Raw genomic sequence first — 21,798 nt, forward strand, 5'->3', positions numbered from 1 at the left:
TATATTTTAGGGATTTAAAAAGCCTGCTTTTAACTTGCCATCCACCCACGTTTGAGGATCTGGTTTCCCATTCTTCCTGGTCTTTCTTTAGTTTAGTTTAGTTTAGAGATACAGCGCGGAAACAGGCCCTTCGGCCCACTGGGTCTGCACCGACCAGCGATCCCCGCATATTAACACTACCTTACATACACTAAGGACATTCTTTACATTATACCAAGCCAATTAACGTACAAACCTTTGCGTCTTTGGAGTGTGGGAGGAAACAGAAGATCTTGGAGAAAACCCACGCAGGTTGCCTCTTTACCGGTGGTGTGCTTGTGTGCTGTGGGATGAAACAATGGGATTGAACTTGCCAAATCTTCTTTCAGGTGGGTTGCTAAGAACAATAGACAATAGATGCAGGAGTAGGCCATTCGGCCCTTCGAGCCAGCACCACCATTCAATGTGATCATGGCTGATCACTCTCAATCAGTACCCCGTTCCTGCCTTCTCCCCATACCCCCTGACTCCGCTATCCTTAAGAGCTCTATCTAGCTCTCTCCCGAAAGCATCCAGAGAATTGGCCTCCGCTGCCTTCTGAGGCAGAGAATTCCACAGATTTACAACTCTCCGAGTGAAAAGGTCTTTCCTCATCTCCGTTCTAAATGGCCTACCCCTTATTCTTAAACTGTGGCCCCTGGTTCTGGACTCCCCCAACCATTGCACAGGCAGGAACGTGCACATCAGACTGTGCCCGAGATGGAAAACTAAGCATCAAACACACTCTGGTGCCCCCCAATTCCTTGATTTATAAACAACTGCGGGTCCCAGAAATCTGAAATAAAAGTATGCAAGCTGGAAACACTCAGCAGATCAAGTAGCATCCGTAGAAAGTTAATGCCTCTAATTGGTGACCATGCATAGAGAACTGCCCATTTCTGATGCAAGTTGGAGAAATTGGTTACTTTGAATCTAAGTGTCCAAAAAATCAGAACTTATTCAATGATATCGAGCGGCAGAGGAAACGTCAAAGTTGTTGTGATCGTGACATTCTCAATCCGCTTGCCCTTGTTTGCCAAGCAAGAGAACTGGTTTGCAAATCAATTCACCAGATTACATTACCACTGAAAGCAGGATCAGGTCTCTCTATAAGAATGGCGATACATTGCATAGATTGAAAGAGTGTGGGATGGAGATCGCTCTACAAATATTCTTCCTCCTCCGTTTGCACGCTGGTTTTGTTTCTGTAACACTGCCGTGTGCCAGTTTTACAAAGCATTTATTTTGAAAGCACGCAAAAAAACAAAACGGGCGCCAACGCGTTGAAGTGAAACGATCCTTCTGCGGTTCTTTAGAAACAAGAGAGGGAAAAATTCAAAGGGCTGAACAGGACACAAAGGCACAGGAATAAATCCCCCCAACAAATGATCTCCACCTGGGAAAACTGCAACCCAATCTCTGGCAATAGCTCCCGCACTGGCCTCGGATTCCAAGGTTGAATAGTTCAACCGCGGGCCTCAATTTCCACTCATTTCCAATGTTACTTGAAATTTCTGTGCAGAGGATTCACGAGAGAAACAGTTCTGTTGACTTCACTTCGCTGAAGCAAAGGACATTGGGGCAGCAGTATTGTTGCCCTACGCCTCCAGAGACACGGGTTTAATCCTGACCACGGGTGCTGTGTGAACGGAGTTTGTACGTTCTCCCCGTGACCTTCATGTGTTTTTCTCTGGGTGCTCTCGGTTTCCTCCCATGCTCCAACGATGTACAGGTTTGTTTGGCTTCAATAAAATTGTAAATTGCCCCTAGTGTGTAGGGTAGTGTAGTGCTCATGCATGGGCGATTACTGGTCAGCACAGACTCAGTGGGCTGAAGGGCCTGCTTCCGTGCTGTATCTCTAAAGTCTAAAGTCTAAAGATGCAGGTTAGCACCTACTGTGCATGTGTGTTTATCACAGGAAATTAAAATATCTCACCGATTCAGAATGGCTGGGCTTATCTACGCTGCAAGGTTGCAGCATCGAAGAAATAATTGACAGCAACACAAATGTTCAAGACAAAAGAAGAACAGATTCTATCCAGTCCAAAAATAGACATGAAATGCTGGAGTAACTCAGCAGGACAGGCAGCATCTCTGGAGAGAGAGCAAATCTATCCAGCCCACCTTCCCTAATTACAATAGTCCCTGGGCACAAGAGACTGCAGGTACTGGAATCTTGAGCAAAACACAAAGTGCTGGAGGAACTCCACACGTCAGGGAGCATCTGTGGAGGGATTGGACAGATGACCCTGTCAAGATGCTCCACAGATGCTGCCTGACCTGCTGAGTTCCTCCAGCACGTTGTGTTTTGCTCAAGATTACACTGAAGAAGGGTCCTGACCCAAAACGTTGTCTGTCCATTCCTGCCCCTGATGCTGCCTGACCCGCTGAGTTCCTCCAGTACTTTGCGTTTTGCTCAAGCTTCTAGCATCTGCAGTTTCTTCTCTCTCTGTTTTCACATGCGGTTACTTTCTTCCTCAAATCTCAAAAGCTACCGTGCCAAAGTTTATTCACAGAATCTATCAGTTCCCACACGTGTGATCTCAAATAGTTGTATTTATTTTAATGTTGTTAATGTTTAATGCTTTTTTCTCAGCCTTTCTGCGTGTCATTCTATTCCTTTTTCTCTCTTGTACTTGTCTATGTTTGGAAACAACGCTGGTCACAGCTACAGAGGAAGGGTGTGAGAAACCTTGAGAAGGGATGGGGAGGATTTAATTAATAATAATAATAATACATTTTATTTATATAGCGCTTTTCATATACTCAAAGACGCTTTACAGAGATTTTGAGAACATAGGGAAATTAATAAATAGATAAATAAGTAAATAAATAAATGAACAGAGAAAGGAGACAGTAGGTGAGGTGACCTTCAGTGGTTGAAGGCAGTACTGAACAGGTGAGACTTCAGCGATGTTTTGAATGTGGTGAGTGTGGGGGAGTCTCTAACGGTTTGGGGTAATGAGTTCCATAGGGTGGGAGCAGCGATGGAGAAAGCCCTGTCCCCCCAGGATCTGAGTTTAGTCCGGATGTGGGGGGATAGGAGATTGGCAGCGGCAGAGCGGAGGGTGCAGGTGGGAGTGTGCCTGTGGAGGAGGTCGGTCAGGTAGGATGGGGCCAGGTTATGGAGGGCTTTGTAGGTTATGAGGAGGATTTTGTACTGGATTCTCTGGGGGATGGGGATTGTTCAATCCCAGTTTAGTTTAGTTTTAGTTTAGAGATTCAGTGTGGAAACAGGCCCTTCGGCCCACCGTATCAGCGATACCCGCACTTTAACACTATCCTAACACACTATGGACAGTTTATATCTATACCAAGCCAATTAACCTACAAACCCGTAGGTCTTTGGAGTGTTGGTGGAAACCGAAGATCTCGGAGAAAACCCATGGGGTCATAGGGAGAACGTACAAACTTGATACAGGCAGCACCTGTAGTCGGGATCGAACCTCGGTCTCTGGCGCTGCAAGCGCTGCAAGACAGCAACTCCACTCCTGCATCAGTTGCACGGGTCAGCTGGAGATATGGGGGCTGTTCACCTGTGAGCAGAAAATTGATACAGGTTCAAGAACGATGAACGACTGCAGCCAAGTGAATAAAGGGGACATGTTTTCACTGGGTGAAGAACACAGATTTAAAGTGATTCACACGAGAATTAGGGTGACCTGAGGGATTTTCTTTTTTGCAGTAGGTAGTTATCACGTGGCATTAATTTAGCAGAAGCAGATCAACCCATCCTGTCTGTGGGTCACTGGATAGATGCTAAAAGAGGAAATAAATGGCAGGTCTAACTGGGAAATGGGACTGACTGAGTTGCTCTCACAGAGAATCGCAATAGATTGAATTGATTGAAAGATCGAGCATGGAAATAGGCCCTTTGGCCCACTGTCCATGCCGACCATCAATTGTTTGCTCACACCAGTTCTATGTTATCCCACTTTCACATCCACTCCCTACACACTCGAGGCAATTTACAGAGGCCAATTAATCTACAAAGCCGTACGTCTTTGGGATGTGGGAGGAAACCAGAGCATCTGGAGGAAACCCATGCAGTCACGGAGAGAACGTGTAAACTCCACACAGAGAGCGCCCAAGGCAGGAATGAGCCGGGGTCTCTGGTGCTGTGAAGCAGCAGCTCTACCAGCAGTGGTGCTGTGCTGCCCTTATTTACTTCCTCCTTTGCTCCCTCCTTTCTTCACTTCTCTTTCTCACCTGCACTTGTTGGTTAGGCCAAACAGCTTCCTTCCCTGCTCTTGAATTACGCTATTATATCTGCCTCAACTACTCCAGATGGTGTGTTCTAGACACCCACCACCCACTGTGTAAAAGAGACTTGCCCCGCACACACCTCCTTTAAACTTTACCCCTCTCACCTTCAAGCTATGCCCTCTGGTATTTTATATTGTCATCCTGGGAAAAAGGTTCTGACTGCCTATCTTTGCCTCTGATGAATGTATATACTTCTATCAGGTCTGCCTTCATCCTTCACCATTCCGTCTGTCTAACCGCTCCTTGTAGCTAGCACCCTCGAATCCAGACATCATTGTGGCAAACCTCCTCTGTACCCCTTTCTGTTGCTCCACAGCCCAGTTGCACGTGAAGATTCATCCTCCACCAATGTAATTGTTGAGGCCAGCGTTCAGTGAAGATAATCGCTTGAAGCGAAATTACCCATAGCAACAATCAGGGAAATGATTGTAAATGCATTTGTCTCTTAATTAATTACCTGTAAACAGAACTGAAGAATTGTGCCCTTATGTTTCCGGCAATTACAGATTGTTAATTGGCGCATTTATTTCTGAGAGAAAGTGTACCATCTGCACTTTGATTCCTGAGCTGTATTATTTCACTTTTTTTTTCCCTGAAACGTTGAATGTTATTGCTTTGTTTGAAGGTCTCAGCCCACCTCAAGCTGAAAGAGAAATTGGAAGTGAAGAAGGAACTGGTGAGTGATCGGCTTCTTTTGATAATGGCTTGAAGTGAACTTTAGTTTGTGCTATTAATTGGAGGCATTGTCGAACAATTATGAATCAAGGGCTTTCAAATTGAAAGCACAAATATATCGGCGCAGAGAATGTCAATCGTGCTTGCCTCAAGTTTTGCAACAATTTTCCAGACCCAGTCAGGTAAATAAAAATACGATTTGTGGATTGGTGCCCCATGTGAGAAAGCTTTTCATGACAGGAGAATATGTTGGGATATCACGTCTCTCTCCCTCCCCTTCCACCCAAATTCCTTCCTCCAGCTTCACAATTCGCAACTCATAGCATCATACAGTGTGGAAACAGCCTCCTCTGCCCAACTTGCCCACGTCTTCCAACATGCCTCATCTACACTAATTGTATAATGGAGTAATCGGTAGTTGTGTAGAACCTACTGAATCCCACGACAGAAAGCAAAGAACAAACGACACTTAGCTGAGCCAGACACTTTGTGTCACGTTTATTCCAGAAGCCCCTCTTACCTACATTCTCAACAATCATAACCCGTGTGCAGATAAGGCCAATTAGTGCGTCTGACTTGGGAGTTGTTATTGAGCTCTTGTGGCTGTACCTTCTCGTGAGGCTGCTGGCAAATCGCCAGCAATGACAGGCTGTATGCAAAACCAACGTGGGCGTGAAGGCGCCACAGTTGTTTGCCTTAATTCACAAAGTGCTGGAGTAACTCAGCAGGTCAGGCAGCATCTCAGGAGAGAAGGAATGGGTGACGTTTCGGGTTGAGACCCTTCTTCAGACTGAAGAACGTCACCCATTCCTTCTCTCCTGAGATGCTGCCCGACCTGCTGAGTTACTCCAGCACTTTGTGAATAAGTACCTTCGATTTGTACCAGCATCTGCAGTTATTTTCTTACACAGTTGTTTGCCTGGTTTGCGCCATCTGAGTGAATTTCTGCTTTAAGGTGAATGAGATTCTGACTGCACTGGGACTGCTCATGTGCTCAAACACCCGGACCGTCTCTCTGTCTGGTGGACAACGCAAGCGGCTGGCCATTGCCCTGGAGCTCGTCAACAACCCTCCTGTTATGTTCTTTGACGAGCCAACTAGGTAAGTGGAGTGGTAAGCCCCAAAGAATTGGGTCACTTCTCTGGAGTTAGAGCACGTGTGTGTGTAGTCGCCTAAACCATCTCTTGGTTTACTCTGTCCCTCATGTTGCATTCATACCAGTGTGTGTATTGTGGAGCAGGGAGGCACAATGGTGCAGCGGTAGAGTTGCTGCCTTACAGTGCCAGCGTCCCAGATTTGATCCTGACTACTGGTGCTGTCTGTACGGAGTTTGTACACTCTCCCTGTGACCGCGTGGGTTTACTCCAGGTGCTCCAGTTTTCTCCCATACTCCAATAGTGGTACAGGTTTGTAGGTTAGTGGGCTTCGGTAAAATTGTAACTTGTCCCAAGTGTGTGGGATAGCACTAGTGTAGTGGGTGATCCGTGGTCGCCGCGGACTTGGTGGGCCGAAGGGCCTGTTTCCGCGCTGTGTCTCTCAAGTCTAAAGAGATGAGGTCCATGGATCCAAGAGCAAGGTGTGACACTCCAGGTGTGATCTCAGCTGCAGCACACTGAGGACCACTCTTCAAAACAAAAGTGCAGGGGAGGATCAGCAGTAAACATATTGAAACGTATATCATTCACACAGGGCTCGACAGAATAAATGCAAGCAGGATGTTACCCCAGTGTCCAGGGTAGGTAACACAGTCTCAAAACAACAGGTTGGCCATTCGGGTGAGAGATTAGGACAATGACAGTGAACATCGCAGCCCAGCCCAGCCACATCATCTTTCCTTTCCCTTCTTTCCACAACTAATGAACATCTGCACATGTGCAGGAATGGAAGAACCATGGAAAGGTACCATTCCTTGGTATTTCTGTAGGATTGCTCAGTCCATCGACCGAGAGATTCTTCATTTGTTTCCCTCCCCTTGAGTTGGAAAACACCGAACAACTCACCAAACAAAAATAATGATCTTAATGGACCTTTGTTGACTGGTCAGTGAATGGATGCAACACAGATGTATCGACCTCATCAAGAGATGTGCGAGGAGAGAAACTGGGCAACTGATGGCCACTGATGTATTATGAGCACTGGATGTATAATCATATTTACAATTTCTCTACCTCTCTATCTATGTCCCTCCATCTGTCCTCTCTCTCCTGCTGCTGCACCCTCTCTATCTCTGCCTCTGACCCTCTCTCTCCCTCCCTCTCTCCCTCTCCCCCCCCCCTCTCCCCCCTCTCTCCCCCCTCTCTCCCCCCTCTCTCCCCCCTCTCTCCCCCCTCTCTCCCCCCTCTCTCCCCCTCTCTCCCCCCTCTCTCCCCCTCTCTCCCCCCTCTCTCCCCCCTCTCTCCCCCTCTCCCCCCTCTCTCCCCCTCTCCCTCTGCCCCCCTCTCTCTCTCCCCCCTCTCCCTCTCCCCCTCTCCCCCTCTCTCCGTTTTACTCTCTCTTTCACTCTCTCTCTTACTCTCCCTCTCACTCTCTCTGCCTCTCAGTGGTCTGGACAGTGCCTCGTGTTTCCAAGTGGTGTCACTGATGCGGTCACTAGCACAGGGCGGGAGGACCATTATCTGCACCATCCATCAGCCCAGCGCCAAGCTCTTTGAGATGTTTGACAAGGTATGATTTATGATCAACGCCTTTGGCTCTGATGTGGAAACACGGCTCTTATCTGTGAAATACTTTGTGTTATTTTTGTTATCTGATTTGATGTCAAGTGATATTGCACGGCCTTCTTCATCTAATGCCGTCAGTTCCTCTTTGTGTTCTTTCTCGCTCACGTACGTATCCAGCATCTACTAAAATGCATCACTTCTCTTCCACCAATCCTCATGGTTGACTTCCACGTTCTCACGCCCCCACCAAAGAGGTTTCTCTGCATCCAAAGAATCATATCAACATCATGGCACAGAAGGCACTGGGCCTGTACCCGCTGGAGGTTAGAAGGATGAGGGGGGACCTCATTGAAACTTTCCGAATAGTGGAAGGCCTGGATAGAGTGGATGTGGAGAGGATGGTTCTACTAGTGGGAGAGTCTAGGACCAGAGGTCATAGCCTCAGAATAAAAGGATGTACCTTTAGAAAGGAGGAGAAGGAATTTCTTTAGTCAGAGGGTGGTGAATCTGTGGAATTCATTGCCACAGATGGCTGTGGAGGCCAAGTCAGTGGACATTTTTAAGGTTAGTGCGGGTGTCAGGGGTTCTGGGAAGAAGGCAGGATAATGGGGTTGAGAGGGAAAGATAGATTAGTCATGGTTGAATGGTGGAGTAGACTTGATGGGCCAAATGGCCTTATTCTGCTCCTATGAACATGAGAACAAGACCATTCAGCCCATTAACTTTGTGTACTCTTCCAAGCAGTGAGTTCCAAACCCTCGGGAAGAAGGACGATTTCTCATCGCCCCTGTCATCCTACCAAATACTTTAAATCTATGCCTTGGTTTTTGACACCTCAGCTGAGAAAAATGTCCTTCTTCTTTCCTCTTCATAAGTTGCTCATTATTTGATACTTTCACATCTCACCTCAACCCTCTCTCTTCAATAGACAACAGTCAATAGGTGCAGGAGTAGGCCATTCGGCCCTTCGAGCCAGCACCGCCATTCATCATGTATTAACAGTCAAATAACATATTCCTGATTCTTCATATGGTAATTCTACAAATTAAAGCATCTATTGTGTTTCTGTATCTATTAAGCCCTTACCTCATTTTAGACCTCCAACATGTCATAATTTTTCTCTTACTATAAAGAGGAGGAATCTGTCCAATCTGTATATGGAAAACAAATCTGTCTGGGCCAAGCAGGCAAACTGATTGATAGTAGACACAAAATGCTGGATTAACTCACCAGGTCAGGCAGCATCTCTGGAGAAAATTAATGTGGTGTCTGTAGAAGGGTTCTGACCTGAAACGTCACCTATTCCTTTTCTCCAGAGATGCTGCCTGACCCGCTGAGTTACTCCAGCATTTTGTGTCTACCATCGGTATAAGCTAACATCTGTAGTTCCTTCCGACACATCCCAGGCAAACTGACTTGCCTATCTCTGAGACTGAGCACACTCGGAGATTTATAATTTAGCGGTGAGGCTTGTAATTCTTTAAATCTCCAAGTATTGTAGGCCTAAATTTGTAAATCGGCATCGAGGTTAGGTTCAGTAAATATCATTTGCTGTTGTGTGATGCTGTTTTCATCTTAAGATGATAGTTTCAGAATGTATTTTCTCAGTTCCCTTGGCCCCTTACTTAGACAATAGACAATAGACAATAGGTGCAGGAGTAGGCCGTTCGGCCCTACTTCCTGGAATTACACTGGGTATGCTTCCTGTGCAAATCCGGATGATAATTGCACTCTGCCATTTTAGCTGCAGGTTGCCTCCCTGCCTGTCCTTGTTTGTTACCTGTCTATATGTGTTTTCCGATAGGTTTTCCCACAGCAGCAGATGGTTCACAGCCACTCCAACATAACGCAGATGCACTGGCCACTCACTGTAGACTTGGTCGAGTTCAGCTGGTCCATTACAAACCAGCATTCAAACCTGGCATCATCCTTTATACAAGGCATTGTATTGGTCCGGTGAGCTATTGAGGGAGCACATTTAATACAAACATGTATTAAGACTGAAGAAGGGTCTCGGCCTGAAACGTCACCCATTCCTTCTCTCCTGAGATGTTGCCTGACCTGCTGAGTTACTCCAGCATTTTGTGAAATAAATACCTTCGATTTAATACAAACATAATTCTTTCATTTATATAATGAAGGGAATACATTCCATCCATTTTTTAGATAGGCCCATAGAAGTGCAAGCAATAGAGGGCTATGGATCATGTACAGGCAGATGAGATCAGTTTAATTTGCATCATGTTTGGTGCAGATATGGTGGTTCCTGTACTGTACTGTCCTATGCTCTAAGGTACCAGAATGTTCATGTTGCCAGATTATCTGTTCACAATTCCACTGCGGTATTGTGAGATTTTGAAATCAGTTTTAACAATCTGGAAGTAAATAAGCTGGAATCGTTTCTGTGACTATGCAGCTATTAAGATGTCCTGAAACACAACAGGTTCACTGGCTTCTATTAGGAAAGGAAATCCCACCCAATCTGTCATATATGTGACTCCCTTTGCTCTGAAATGACCTTCAACAACTGCAAGGATTCAGGGGCAATGAAGACCCACCTCGATATCAATCCTCAAGGGCGGCACGGTGGCGCAACGGTAGAGTTGCTGCTTTACAGCGAATGCAGCGCCGGAGACTCAGGTTCGATCCTGACTACGGGTGCTGTACTGTAAGGAGTTTGTACGTTCTCCCCGTGACCTGCGTGGGTTTTCTCCGAGATCTTCGGTTTCCTCCCACACTCCAAAGACGTACAGGTATGTAGGTTAATTGACTGGGTAAATGTAAAAATTGTCCCTAGTGTGTGTAGAATAGTGTTAATGTGCGGGGATCGCTGGGCGGCGCGGACTTGGTGGGCCGAAAAGGCCTGTTTCCACGCTGTATCTGAAATATGAAAATATGAACCCACAAATGAATCAGGTAAGGGAGTCCTGCTGAGGTAATTACCTCAATCAAAACTCTTGAGCAAAAATGAATTAAACAAACGAACAAGCAACAAAATATTGAGCTCCCTGCCGTGAAGCCGGAAAAAAACATTGGAGCAACTCAGCGAGTCAGGCAGCATCTCTGGAGCACATGGATAGGTGCCAGTTCTTGGAGCAGTCCCATGAGACTTATGTTCCCTCTCGTTTCCCTGAATGTGTAGCCTGATAAATGTTCAACACAGATTCAAAAGCGTCCTATTCACCATTTAGGCAAGAACAGCAAATGTTCAAGGAGAAAGTATTTGATTTAGCATCGATCAACATCAAAGTGGCCACAGTTTCCTTCTCACATACGTTTCCAGCTCGCAGGGCCTGAAGTTGGTGGCAAACCACTCGAAGTTTGATTCAGAGAGTCGATTCTGGGAGAGATGGGTGCAGGGTGCTATCATAGGGCCTGTGGTTTCCATTGGGCCTGTGGTCACCTCCACACAGCAACTGGTGTAGGTTCACTCTTTTAAACCCATCCCTGAGCTGATATCCGGTGGTGAAGTCGATGTACTTTGGGCTTGTTCCAGCTATTATCGTTCCTCCCCCACTGTTTTTATTTGTGACTCACAGGAAGGCCATACAGTACTGGTTGCTGTATTATCAAAGGATACAGAGGGTATAGGTGGTATTTCATGTTTTCCTGAAGACGTGGATGGAGGCCATTTGGCCCTTCAAGTCTATACTGGCTCCTAGAGCAATCTCATCCCATTCCCCCTCTTATTTCCATGTAAGCTTTTCTCTCTCACTTCAAGCATCAGAGGGTACAGATCTATGGCGTTGACTGCCACCTTCTGTTGCATGTTGACATTGCAGGTTTTCTCCTTGTGTTAAAATATTTTGCTTTCAAAATTACAGTCGCTCGCAAACCAAAGAACGAAAGCACAGGAACCCACAATGTCTGTGGTGACCACGATGCCAATCTGACTCATTCCATTTGCCCACACTTGCTCTATATTCTTTTATTTCCTGCCTGTTCACGCATCTTCCTAAATGCCTCTTAAATGTTGCAATGGTATGTGCTTCCGCCACCCCTGGTAGCTCATTCCAGGCATCCAACACTCTATGCTTTTAAAAAAAATAATCCTGCCTTGCAAACCTCCTTTAGAGCTGCTGCCTCACAGTGCCAAAGACCCGGGTTCAATCCTGACGACGGATGCTGTCTGTGTGGAGTTTGTATGTTTTCCCTGAGACCGCGTGGGTTTTCTCCAGGTGATCCGGTTTCCTCCCACATTCCAAAGATGTGCGGGTTTGTAGGTTAATTGGGCCTCCGTAAATTGTCCCTAGTGTGTGGGATGTGAAAGTGGGATAACGTAGAACAAATGTAAGGATGATCGTTGGTCGGCACGAGCAATTAGAATAGTGATCGCAACGCTCGCCTCAAGCCACTCTGGGTGGTTCAGTGCAGGCCCCATGATTGAGGGGCGCATTGACAATGATGAGTTGACTTTGCTCCTTCTATTTTTTGCGTGTTAGCCAGTGTTATTCATCGGCCTGGACTATGAGGAAAGAACATTGAAGTGATGCATGATTTTGGAGACAAGACAGGATACTGCCAGCAGTGGAGGAGTACTTGAAAATGGAGGGAAACATGTCAACATTTGACCAAAATATCGGCATTGAACAACTGCCCCGGGAGCACAGCTGGGGCCGAAGCATCAATAAGATTCTCCAGTCTTCAACTGCGAAGACTGTGGATCCAACAGAGCAGAAAATCGAGAAGCGATTACAAGCTTGCATGAAGGATGGGTCGGTCAATATTACAGCGCACCATCAGTACTGCAGCGGGCTGTCCTCACAGCTTTGAGCTCAATGCTGAACTGGGATTTGAACCCACACCTCTCGTTAGTCAGAGGAGGGAATAAACCCAACTGAGCAGGCGCATGAGAAAGAAAATTGGAAAATGTATTAATGTAAGGAGGATTTAAAGTCAACTCCGCTGGTGGGTCCAGTGTCATGTTTAGGCCTGAGTATGTGGCTATGGAATATTAATTCCCCTGAAGGGTGTTGGTACACAACATTCACATAGTTTCATGCTCGCTATGAGTATCAAGGGCATTTTACTCCAGTTTGACTTAACTGATTGAATTTAATTCCATCAACTTCCATCATGGTCTAGACCCCTGGCTGTTAGTTTGGTGATATAATCTCCGTACCGTTTCATTACTCTACCCTTGTTACAGCATCAGCAACTGCAACTCCATCAACGTCGCCTTCTCCCGAACATGTTGTTATGTTATCTATTGAAACATTCAGTGATCTAGGGAAATGGCTTAACAGTACAAAATATAAGCAATATTATTCTGTTTCTGTTTACAAAGCGGCTATGCTTGAAGATGAATAGCATTTAACCGTGCGGGGTTTAATCAGAGTCTCGTTCCTCTCCTCACAGCTCTTCATTGTGAGCCAAGGGCAGTGCATCTACAAGGGGACTGTTCCCAACCTCATCCCCTTCCTTAAAGGACTGGGCCTGCATTGTCCGACTTATCACAACCCAGCGGACTTCAGTAAGTAAGAAAAGCACTGTCTTATTGACAAGTTTCAACAAAAACGTTGGTGGTTCTGATCGTAGGGCTCCTACATGTATATCCGGTCTGTATTGAGTTGTCTGATTTTGACAGTGCTAGCTGGGATGTGGCCTTTAGTACAGGGCGGCACGGTAGAGTTTCTGCCTTACAGCACCAGAGACCCCGGTTCCATCCTGATTACGGGTGCTTGTCTGTGCGGAGTTTGTACGTTCTCCCCGTGCCCTGCGTAGGTTTTCTCCGGTGTCTTCGGTTTCCTCCCACACTTCAAAGACATACAGGTTGGTAGATTGGTAAATTGTCCTGAGTGTGTGTAGGGTAGCATTTGTGCGCGGGGCTCGCTGAACCGCACGGACTCAGTGGGCCAAAGGGCCTGTTTCCGCACTGTATCTCTAAAACTAAAAACTAAATTGGCCTGTGAGGAAATAGCTAGGGCTAGGGCCACCCCACCCCAGGTCTGTCCCAGGTACATCTTCCTCTGTGTGAATGTCTGGTAGATTAGATTTGATTCAAAGGGTGTCACTGGCATCACGGTGGCATAGCTGATAGTGCAGTCACCTGGCTTCAGTCTTGATCTCTGCAATCATGTGGAGATTGCACTTTACCCTCAAGACTGCATGGACCTCCCCTACGTATTCTGTTTACCACCAGAATCCCAAGGACAAGCTGGTTGGCAGTATAATTGGCTACTGTATATTGCCTCAAATGTATAGGTGAGTGGTAAAATCCTAGAAGAGTTGATGGGAATGTGGGGAGGATAAAATGAGATGAGTGTAAATGGGTGAATAATAGTCCGTGTGGACTCGTTGCGGTCTGTTGTAGAGCCTGTTTACACGTTACATGGCACTTCATCACCAGAGGTCATAGGTGTGTGGTGTCTTGTCTGGAACTCCAGATTCAGGGCGGGACACTTTGGAACAGATGTAGAAGAGGCCATATTGCCAACATGGAAAGCAGTACACTAGGTTGGACCACATGTGTGTGTGAATCACTGCTTGACCTGGAATGAGTGAGTAGATCCCACCATGGTCTTGCTTCACGGTTTAGGCACAAAATGCTGGAGTAACTCAGCGGGTCAGGCAGCATCTCTGGAGAAAAGGAACATGTGACGTTTTGGGTTGAGACCCTTCTTCAGACCGTCTGAAGGTGGGTCTCGACCCAAAATGTCACCTATTCCTTTGCTCCGGAGATGCTGCCTGACCCGCTGAGTCACTCCAGCATTTGGTGTGCATCTCTGGTGTAAACCAGCATCTGCAGTTCCTTCCTGCACAATTTATCTCACCTCTCTGCTTGTTTTCTTTCTAAACTCTGTGATGGGGAGCAGCTTCAATTGAATCTGCCGGAATGTCCCTCCGACCCCTCCTGTTGTTAGTGTTTCACATCCAGGCTTTTCATTCTGACTGTGACGACTGCTCTTTGTTTCTTTGCCTAGTCATTGAGGTGGCTTCAGGTGAATATGGAGATTTGAACCCTCTGCTCTTCAAAGCCGTCCAGGATGGAATGTGCAGCATGGCGGAAAAGAAGAGCGCGACTAATGGCAGTGATTCAACGAGCTGGAAGAGCACGAGCCTCACGGTAAGAACCAGCTGGAATCAGATTGTGCCTCAAGGAACACGTGACGCCATTCACAGTTGGTCTCAGTCTGGAGAACTGCAGCGGCAGAGTTGCTGCCTTTCAGCGCCAGAGTCCCCGGTTCGATCCTGATTGCAGGTGCAGACTGTACACAGTTAAGTTCTCCCTGTGACTGTGTGGGTTTTCTCCAGGTGCTCTGGTTTCTTCCCACACTCCCATGACATACAGGTTTATAGTTCAATTGGCTTATGTAAATTGTAAATTGTCCCTGGTGTACAGCTAGTGCTAGTGTAAGGGTAATCTCTGGTTAGCATGGACTCAGGTGGGCCAATGGCCTGTTTCCACGCTGTACCTATAAAGTCGAAAGAATCTGTTCTATTTCTCTACAATGGCACAGTGTGGCTAGGCTATGACCAGAAGCGGGCTGTTCACATCGCTCTGATTCTCTGTCTCTCCCTATACAGGACTCTGGCCCAATTGAGAGCCGCACTTTTGCCATCAGCTCCTTCGCTCAGTTTTGCATCCTCTTCCGGAGAACCTTTGTTTCCATATTGAGGGACTCGGTAAGTTAGCAGCTGTTGTCATTCTGTCATGTGATATAAGATGCCTTTCCGCTGGACCTCCAGGCCTGTCCATCCACTGAATGGCCGGCAGGTTGGGTTGGCAGGTGGAGGAATGAAATGCTTCATGCTTAACTGGGCTGGTCAACGTGCTGGCTTCCATACTATGGGAGTCTGGCCACAATCACTGTGTGTGTGTGTGTGTGTGTGTGTGTGTGTGTACATGTGTGTGTACATGTGTGTGTTTGTCTGTGTGTGTGTGTGTGTGTGTGTGCCTACATGCGTGTGTTTGTGTGTGCATGCGAGCTTGCGTCCGTGTGTGTATGTGCTAGCATGCACGCATGTGTGTGTGTGTGTGTGTGTGCCTACATGCGTGTGTTTGTGTGTGCATGCGAGCTTGCGTCCGTGTGTGTATGTGCTAGCATGCACGCATGTGTGTGTGTGTGTGTGTGTGTGTGTACGCACTGTGCTGCATGTGCAAGTGTGTGGCATCACACACATGAACATTTGAAGCATCTCAGTCCTTGGCTGGAATTCTGACAGTGTCCTCGTTGCCTTGCCCACTGTAGGTTCTGACCCATCTGCGGTTCATGTCCCACATCTGCATTGGAGTCCTGATTGGTCTGTTGTACCTCAACATCGGCAATGAGGCAGAGAAAGTGTTTAACAACACGGGATGCCTCTTCTTCTCCATGCTCTTCCTGATGTTTGCTGCCCTGATGCCAACTGTACTGACCTGTAAGCAAAGTTCCTGTCCTCAGATCATAACTGGTTGGATAACTTTGGGATTTGTGCTTGTTTCTCCTGGGCGGAGAGGTGCTAAGATTAAATATTGACTGATTAAGTACAAGGGAAGAAATTCATACATTTATATGGAGATTATTATCACCACCTTGGGACATGCCAAAGTTTATAGATAACGATGATGTTGGACACATTTCATCTAACTCATGCAAGACTTTACAAATAGGAGCACATTACTATCCAGATTAATTGAGTTTTTGTTTAGTGATGCTGAATTAGGGTCAAATATTGCCCAGGGCACTGAGCCTCTTCAAAATAATTTCTAAGAAACTTTCCCATGTGTGTGAAGGTAGATACAGCTAACCACGGTCCTCGTACAGATCACCTGGCAGTCTCGATTATCTACCCCATTCCCTGGAGACAGATTTAATAATAATAATAATAATACATTACATTTATATAGCGCTTTTCATATACTCAAAGACGCTTTACAGGGATTTAGAGAACATAGGGAAGTGAATAAATAGATAAATAAGTAAACGAACAGAGAAAGGAGACAGAGGGTGGGGTGACCTTCAGTGGTTGAAGGCAGTACTGAATAGGTGAGACTTCAGTGATGTTTTGAATGTGGTGAGTGTGGAGGAGTCTCTGACGGTTTGAGGTAGTGAGTTCCATAGGGTGGGAGCAGCGATGGAGAAAGCCCTGTCCCCCCAGGATCTGAGTTTGCAGCTACAACAACATTACACGGCCAATGCTAAATGGCAGGTCAATAATTTTACTGAAAATGGTCCGTACATTGGTCAACTTTGATCATCGATGAAAATAACCCATTCTCCATAGTCCAAATACAGGATTAAAAAAACACATCTGTTTAGACCAAGTTCCATGAGTCTTTCATACCCATTATTCTCCAGTAAAGCAAGGGCAAATATTTTTTTTGTAGTTAGATGGGGCATAATAATAATAATAATAATACATTTATTTTATATAGCGCTTTTCAAGATACTCAAAGACGCTTTACAAAGCAAACAAGGCATAAAAACAAACAAACTGACGGAGAAGCGGCGAACAAAGAGCGCCAGCGTCCTCTCACGTCAGGGTCCGGCAGTAAACAATAGAGAACACAAGACACACAATTACAATTTAACACAAACAACCATCACAGTGATTGCTCCAGGCACACCCTCACTGTGATGGAAGGCAAAGAAAAGTCTTATCTCCTCCTCATTCTTCTCCCGTGGTCAGGCAGTCAAATTGCTGCCTCGAGGCGATCGAGGCTCCCGACTTTTGAAGCCCCCGCCGGGCGATGGAAGGCCCCAGGGCCGAGCCGAGCAGGCCGATGAAGGTTCTAAGCCCCCTCCGGGCGATGGAAAGTGCCGCGGCCCGAGCCGAGCAGGGCGATGAAGGTCCTGCGAGCGGGTCGATCGAACCTTGCGCTTTGGGGCGGTCGAAGCTGCTGCGGTTGGAGCTCCCGAAAGCCGGTCACCAGCCAGGGACCTGCAAGCTCCCGATGTTGCGGTCTACAGGGCCCACGGCTGAAGCCTCCGAGATGGTAAGTCCAGGCCCTGCGACCGGAGTCTTCAAGGTCGATCCCAGCTGGAGGCCGCCGACTCCATTGTGTTAGGCCGTAGCGCGAACGGAGAGACGACACAGTAAAGGTCGCATCTCCGATGAGGAGGAGATTAGAAAAAAAGGTTCCCACCACCCCCCACATATACAGAGCTAAAAATAAATCAAAACATACATTTAAACGATAACAATAGACAAAGACAAAAAAAGACAGAGAGACTGCCGGTGAGCCGCAGCTGCAGGGTACCTCAGAGGGCATGGTAGCCTAATGGCGACCTTCCTAGACCTGTGTCTTGGCAACGTGCTTGAATCCCACCAGAGAGCTATGGAATTAATATGTGGTCAATTAAATAAATCATAAATTGAAAAAAATAGTGGCCATCACAAATGAAAGCCATGAACCTGTCAGATTATGGTACGGTCACTTCATTGATGTTCTTCAGGAAATAACTTTGCTATACTTGCCTGTCTCGCCCTTGTGTGACACCATACCTGCTGTTGTGGTTAATGTTTGCTGCCCTCTGAAACAACCCAGTTGGATCAAACTACTTTCTATCGCACAAAGCAAATTAAGCAAGACATACTGTTCACCATCAACTTAGATTCTGATAGGTACTAAATTAGGGATGTAGTCAATCTTAGTGAAGCCCTCATCTTGTGAATGAATAGATAATAATAACTATTAATTAAGATCTGTGCAGAAGTAAATCTTTATCTTTATTTATTTTCTCCTCATTTCAGTTCCTCTTGAGATGGCTGTTTTCTTGAGGGAGCATCTCAACTACTGGTACAGTCTCAAGGCCTACTACCTGGCAAAGACCATGGCAGATGTCCCTTTCCAGGTATGTACTGCTTCAACATCTATCAGCCTCTGCCGTTAAATAAATATTATGTTAAAACTGTTTAGCAGTGGTGAGGAACATGGGGATAGAGGAAGGCCATTCAGTCTTGAACTTGAGATAGTTCAAGATCAGGATCATTGTAGTTGATCCCAATCAAAATTGCATCCACATTCTTTGCTTAGATTTCCTTTTTGTGATTAATTCAGCATTTGGGTGAAGCCATTGTTGGGGACGGGGCCTTTACACATTATGAAGTTTAAAGTCACATTGGATCAATACGGTGGCGCAGCGGTAGAGTTGCTGCCTTACAGCGCCAGAGACCCAGGTTCGCAACAGACTACCGGCTCTGTCTGTACGGAGTTTGTCCGTTCTCCCTGTGACCGCGTGGGTTTTCTCCGGGAGCTCGGGTTTTCCATCCACATTCCAAAGACGCACAGGTTTGTAGGTTAATTGGCTTCAGTAAAAAGTTGTAAATTGTCCCTAGTGTGTGGTGTGTGCTAGTGTAAAGATGATCGTTGGTCGGTGTGGACACAGTGGGCTGTATCTCTAAACTCTAAGCTCTATACTCCATGATTTGTGCAAAAACCCATCTTTTGCACGTGTTTTATTTCACAAAAAGCTCATGCAAATGATGGTGACATTTTAAAGTGTGCTGAATGCAAGTTGCATTTAAGATTCCCAATATTTTGTGCAGGTGAGGCTGATGTTGGCCAAATGGCACCGAATGGCAATGCAATCAAACCCCTGACACAGAAACAGGCCCCTAATTGGGGCCACAAGCCTGGAGTTGTGGGCAAGCCCATAGTCTTGGCTTGCGGGCAAGGCCACAGGTCAGCGATGTTGAAGGCCAGGCACAATCCCACTCCTGGTTTCCCATTTACCTGGTGTTGATGATGATAAATCGCTCATAAGTTCTAGGAACAAAATTAAGGCATTCGGAACCATCAAGTCTACTCCACCATTCAATCATGGCTGATCTATCTTTCCCTCTCAAACGCATTCTCCTAGATTCTCCCCATAACCCATGACACCCTTACCAATCAAGAATCTGTCCAAATCTGTTGCCTGGGTGGTTGGGGTGACCCTGACTGAAGCCTTTGCTCTGTACTAAAAGGTCTACTCTTGAAGGTATACAAGCGTTTTCTGTGCTACGAATAAAGCTGAGTGATTTTAATTTATTCACAAAATGCTGGAGTAACTCAGCAGGTCAGGCAGCATCTCGGGAGAGAAGGAATGGGTGACGTTTCGGGTCGAGACCCTTCTTCAGACTTGAGTGACTTTAATGTTCTCAGCAGGAGCTGGAGCATGGAATTACCTGGGCAGTGGTCAGCAGGCCACAAACTCCCACGGGTGGCGCCACCACACTGGCTGCCTCGCCAGCAGTCTGTCTGCCCTTTCTACTGTTTCATTATTTTAAGTATTATTGTAAGTATTATTTTAAGGTGCTGCTGAGCCGGATGGTCACATCGCACAGTGAACCGGCACAGATCTACTTGCACTTTATTCTGTTTTAAAACTGTTCTAATATGTTTCATTGGGTTGTTTAAATTAATACTGACTAGCTAATTAATAGACAATAGACAATAGGTGCAGGAGGAGGCCATTCAGCCCTTCGAGTACCCCGTCCCTGCCTTCTCCCCATACCCCCTGACTCCGCTATCCTTAAGAGCTCTATCCAGCTCTCTCTTGAATGCATTCAGAGAATTTATTGCATCGTATGGGAGGCGCATTCCCAATCTCGTTGTATCCCTGTTCAATGACAATAAAGATATATTGTATTGTATTGTATGTGTTAAAAGTATGTTTTGGTGTTTCTTGGTTTGTTTTATGTGGGAGGGTGGTGGATGGGGAGGAATTGGGGGAAACTTTTTTTCCAATCTCGTACCTCGACGGAGATGCGATTTTTCTCCGTGTCGTATCTCCATCCCCTCTGCGGCCTAACATCAAGTTGTTGGCGGCCTTTGCTGGAGACCGGCCCGGTGCTTCAGGCCGCGGGCACGGACTGACCATCGATCCTTTGCCGAGGATCGTCTGTGACAGTAAATTGGTACACGTAACAATAAATTGAATCTTGAATCTTGGACAATCCCACTGAACTGGCCTCCCTGCTGCAGGTGCTCTGCCCGATCGTCTACTGCAGCATCGTGTACTGGATGACTGCTCAACCACCCGAGGTGTCACGCTTCCTCTTGTTTGCTGCACTTGCCACGGCCACGGCGTTGGTGGCCCAGTCACTCGGACTCCTGATCGGCGCTGCGTCCACATCCTTACAGGTAACACCGTGCACGGGAGCAGCGGGCCGCCCCAGCTCACCCGGCGATCGCTGCCAGGGGCAATTAAAGTGAGAGGAACAAAGTTTAAAGCAGATGAGCGGGGGCGTTTTTTTAAACGCAGAGGGTGGTGAGAGTCCCAGATGCACTGCCAGGAGGAAGGTGGATGGTGCAGATACAATAGTGGCGTTTAAGAGACCTTTGGACAGGCACTTGGAGGGATGTGGATTATGTGCAGGCAACTAAGAGTTGGTCTTGGCATCATGTTCAGCATAGACATTGAGGGCTGAAGGGCCTGTTCTTGTGCTGCACTGTTCTGTTCTATCATTTGTGATAGAACATACGATGCTGGAGAAGGCCATTCGGGCCATCCTGCCTGTGCTGGTCACCATTATAGTGCTTCAAAAGTGGGGGATGAATTGTAGATGGGGCTTGATTTTCCCATTGCCAGGAAGGAGTCCGTCCACTGACAAGCAGCAATTGCTGAAGGATTGACCCAAAGTAGGTGTCGGTTTATCAACAATGAGATGCGATCCACACACCTCAACATCCAGGCCATTGTGTCTGTGTGTGGCAGGTGACGGAGATTTAATATAGTCACGAGTCATTTCAGGATCCAACCTAGGAGTTGTCCTTCATGAGATGAGTGTCTAAGATGGCGAAATGGAGTAGGAAAGAGGACGTCCCAAGCCGATAGTGTTTCAGACATGGGTTTCCTCAAACAAGACTGTTGGATCTCTTTGAAACCCTTTTGGGTTTTGGATATTTGTATGGATATGCAAGGAATGGAAGGATATGGACCACATGTGGGCAGAACAGACCACGTTCAGCACACACTTTGTGGGCCATAGGAACAGTTACCTCGTAGTGGTGTTTTATGAATCCTACATTTAGCAACACTGCCCACTATTTCTCCATGATCTGTATATCTTACCCCTTCACTTATTTATCATATTAAACCATTATTAAATCTGTTCCCAAGCCTGACCTCACCCTACCACATATATGTCCTTTACCCTACCCATCTCAACTCCCCCCCCCCCCCCCCCCACCCAGCTTGATACTAACCTTTATCCCATTCTCAGTAATGAGGAAGGATTCTGAACCTGAATCATTCACTGTTTATTTCCC

At 46.6% G+C, this 21,798-nt stretch overlaps 1 protein-coding gene across 1 annotated transcript in view; it reads left to right on the plus strand.

Annotated features, from left to right (window-relative positions):
• abcg4a (ATP-binding cassette, sub-family G (WHITE), member 4a) overlaps positions 1-21,798 on the plus strand; it is a 113,838-nt gene that overhangs the window by 82,804 nt on the left and 9,236 nt on the right. The window contains exons 5-13 of the mRNA XM_078427013.1: positions 4,910-4,960; positions 5,915-6,060; positions 7,500-7,623; positions 12,978-13,092; positions 14,543-14,685; positions 15,147-15,245; positions 15,812-15,980; positions 18,297-18,397; positions 20,512-20,670. Of these exons, the coding sequence (XP_078283139.1) occupies positions 4,910-4,960; positions 5,915-6,060; positions 7,500-7,623; positions 12,978-13,092; positions 14,543-14,685; positions 15,147-15,245; positions 15,812-15,980; positions 18,297-18,397; positions 20,512-20,670 (1,107 nt within the window). The remainder of the gene's footprint in view (positions 1-4,909; positions 4,961-5,914; positions 6,061-7,499; positions 7,624-12,977; positions 13,093-14,542; positions 14,686-15,146; positions 15,246-15,811; positions 15,981-18,296; positions 18,398-20,511; positions 20,671-21,798) is intronic.

The sequence above is a fragment of the Rhinoraja longicauda genome, chromosome 32 (genome assembly GCF_053455715.1).
Source record: "Rhinoraja longicauda isolate Sanriku21f chromosome 32, sRhiLon1.1, whole genome shotgun sequence".
Classification (NCBI taxonomy): domain Eukaryota; kingdom Metazoa; phylum Chordata; class Chondrichthyes; order Rajiformes; family Arhynchobatidae; genus Rhinoraja; species Rhinoraja longicauda.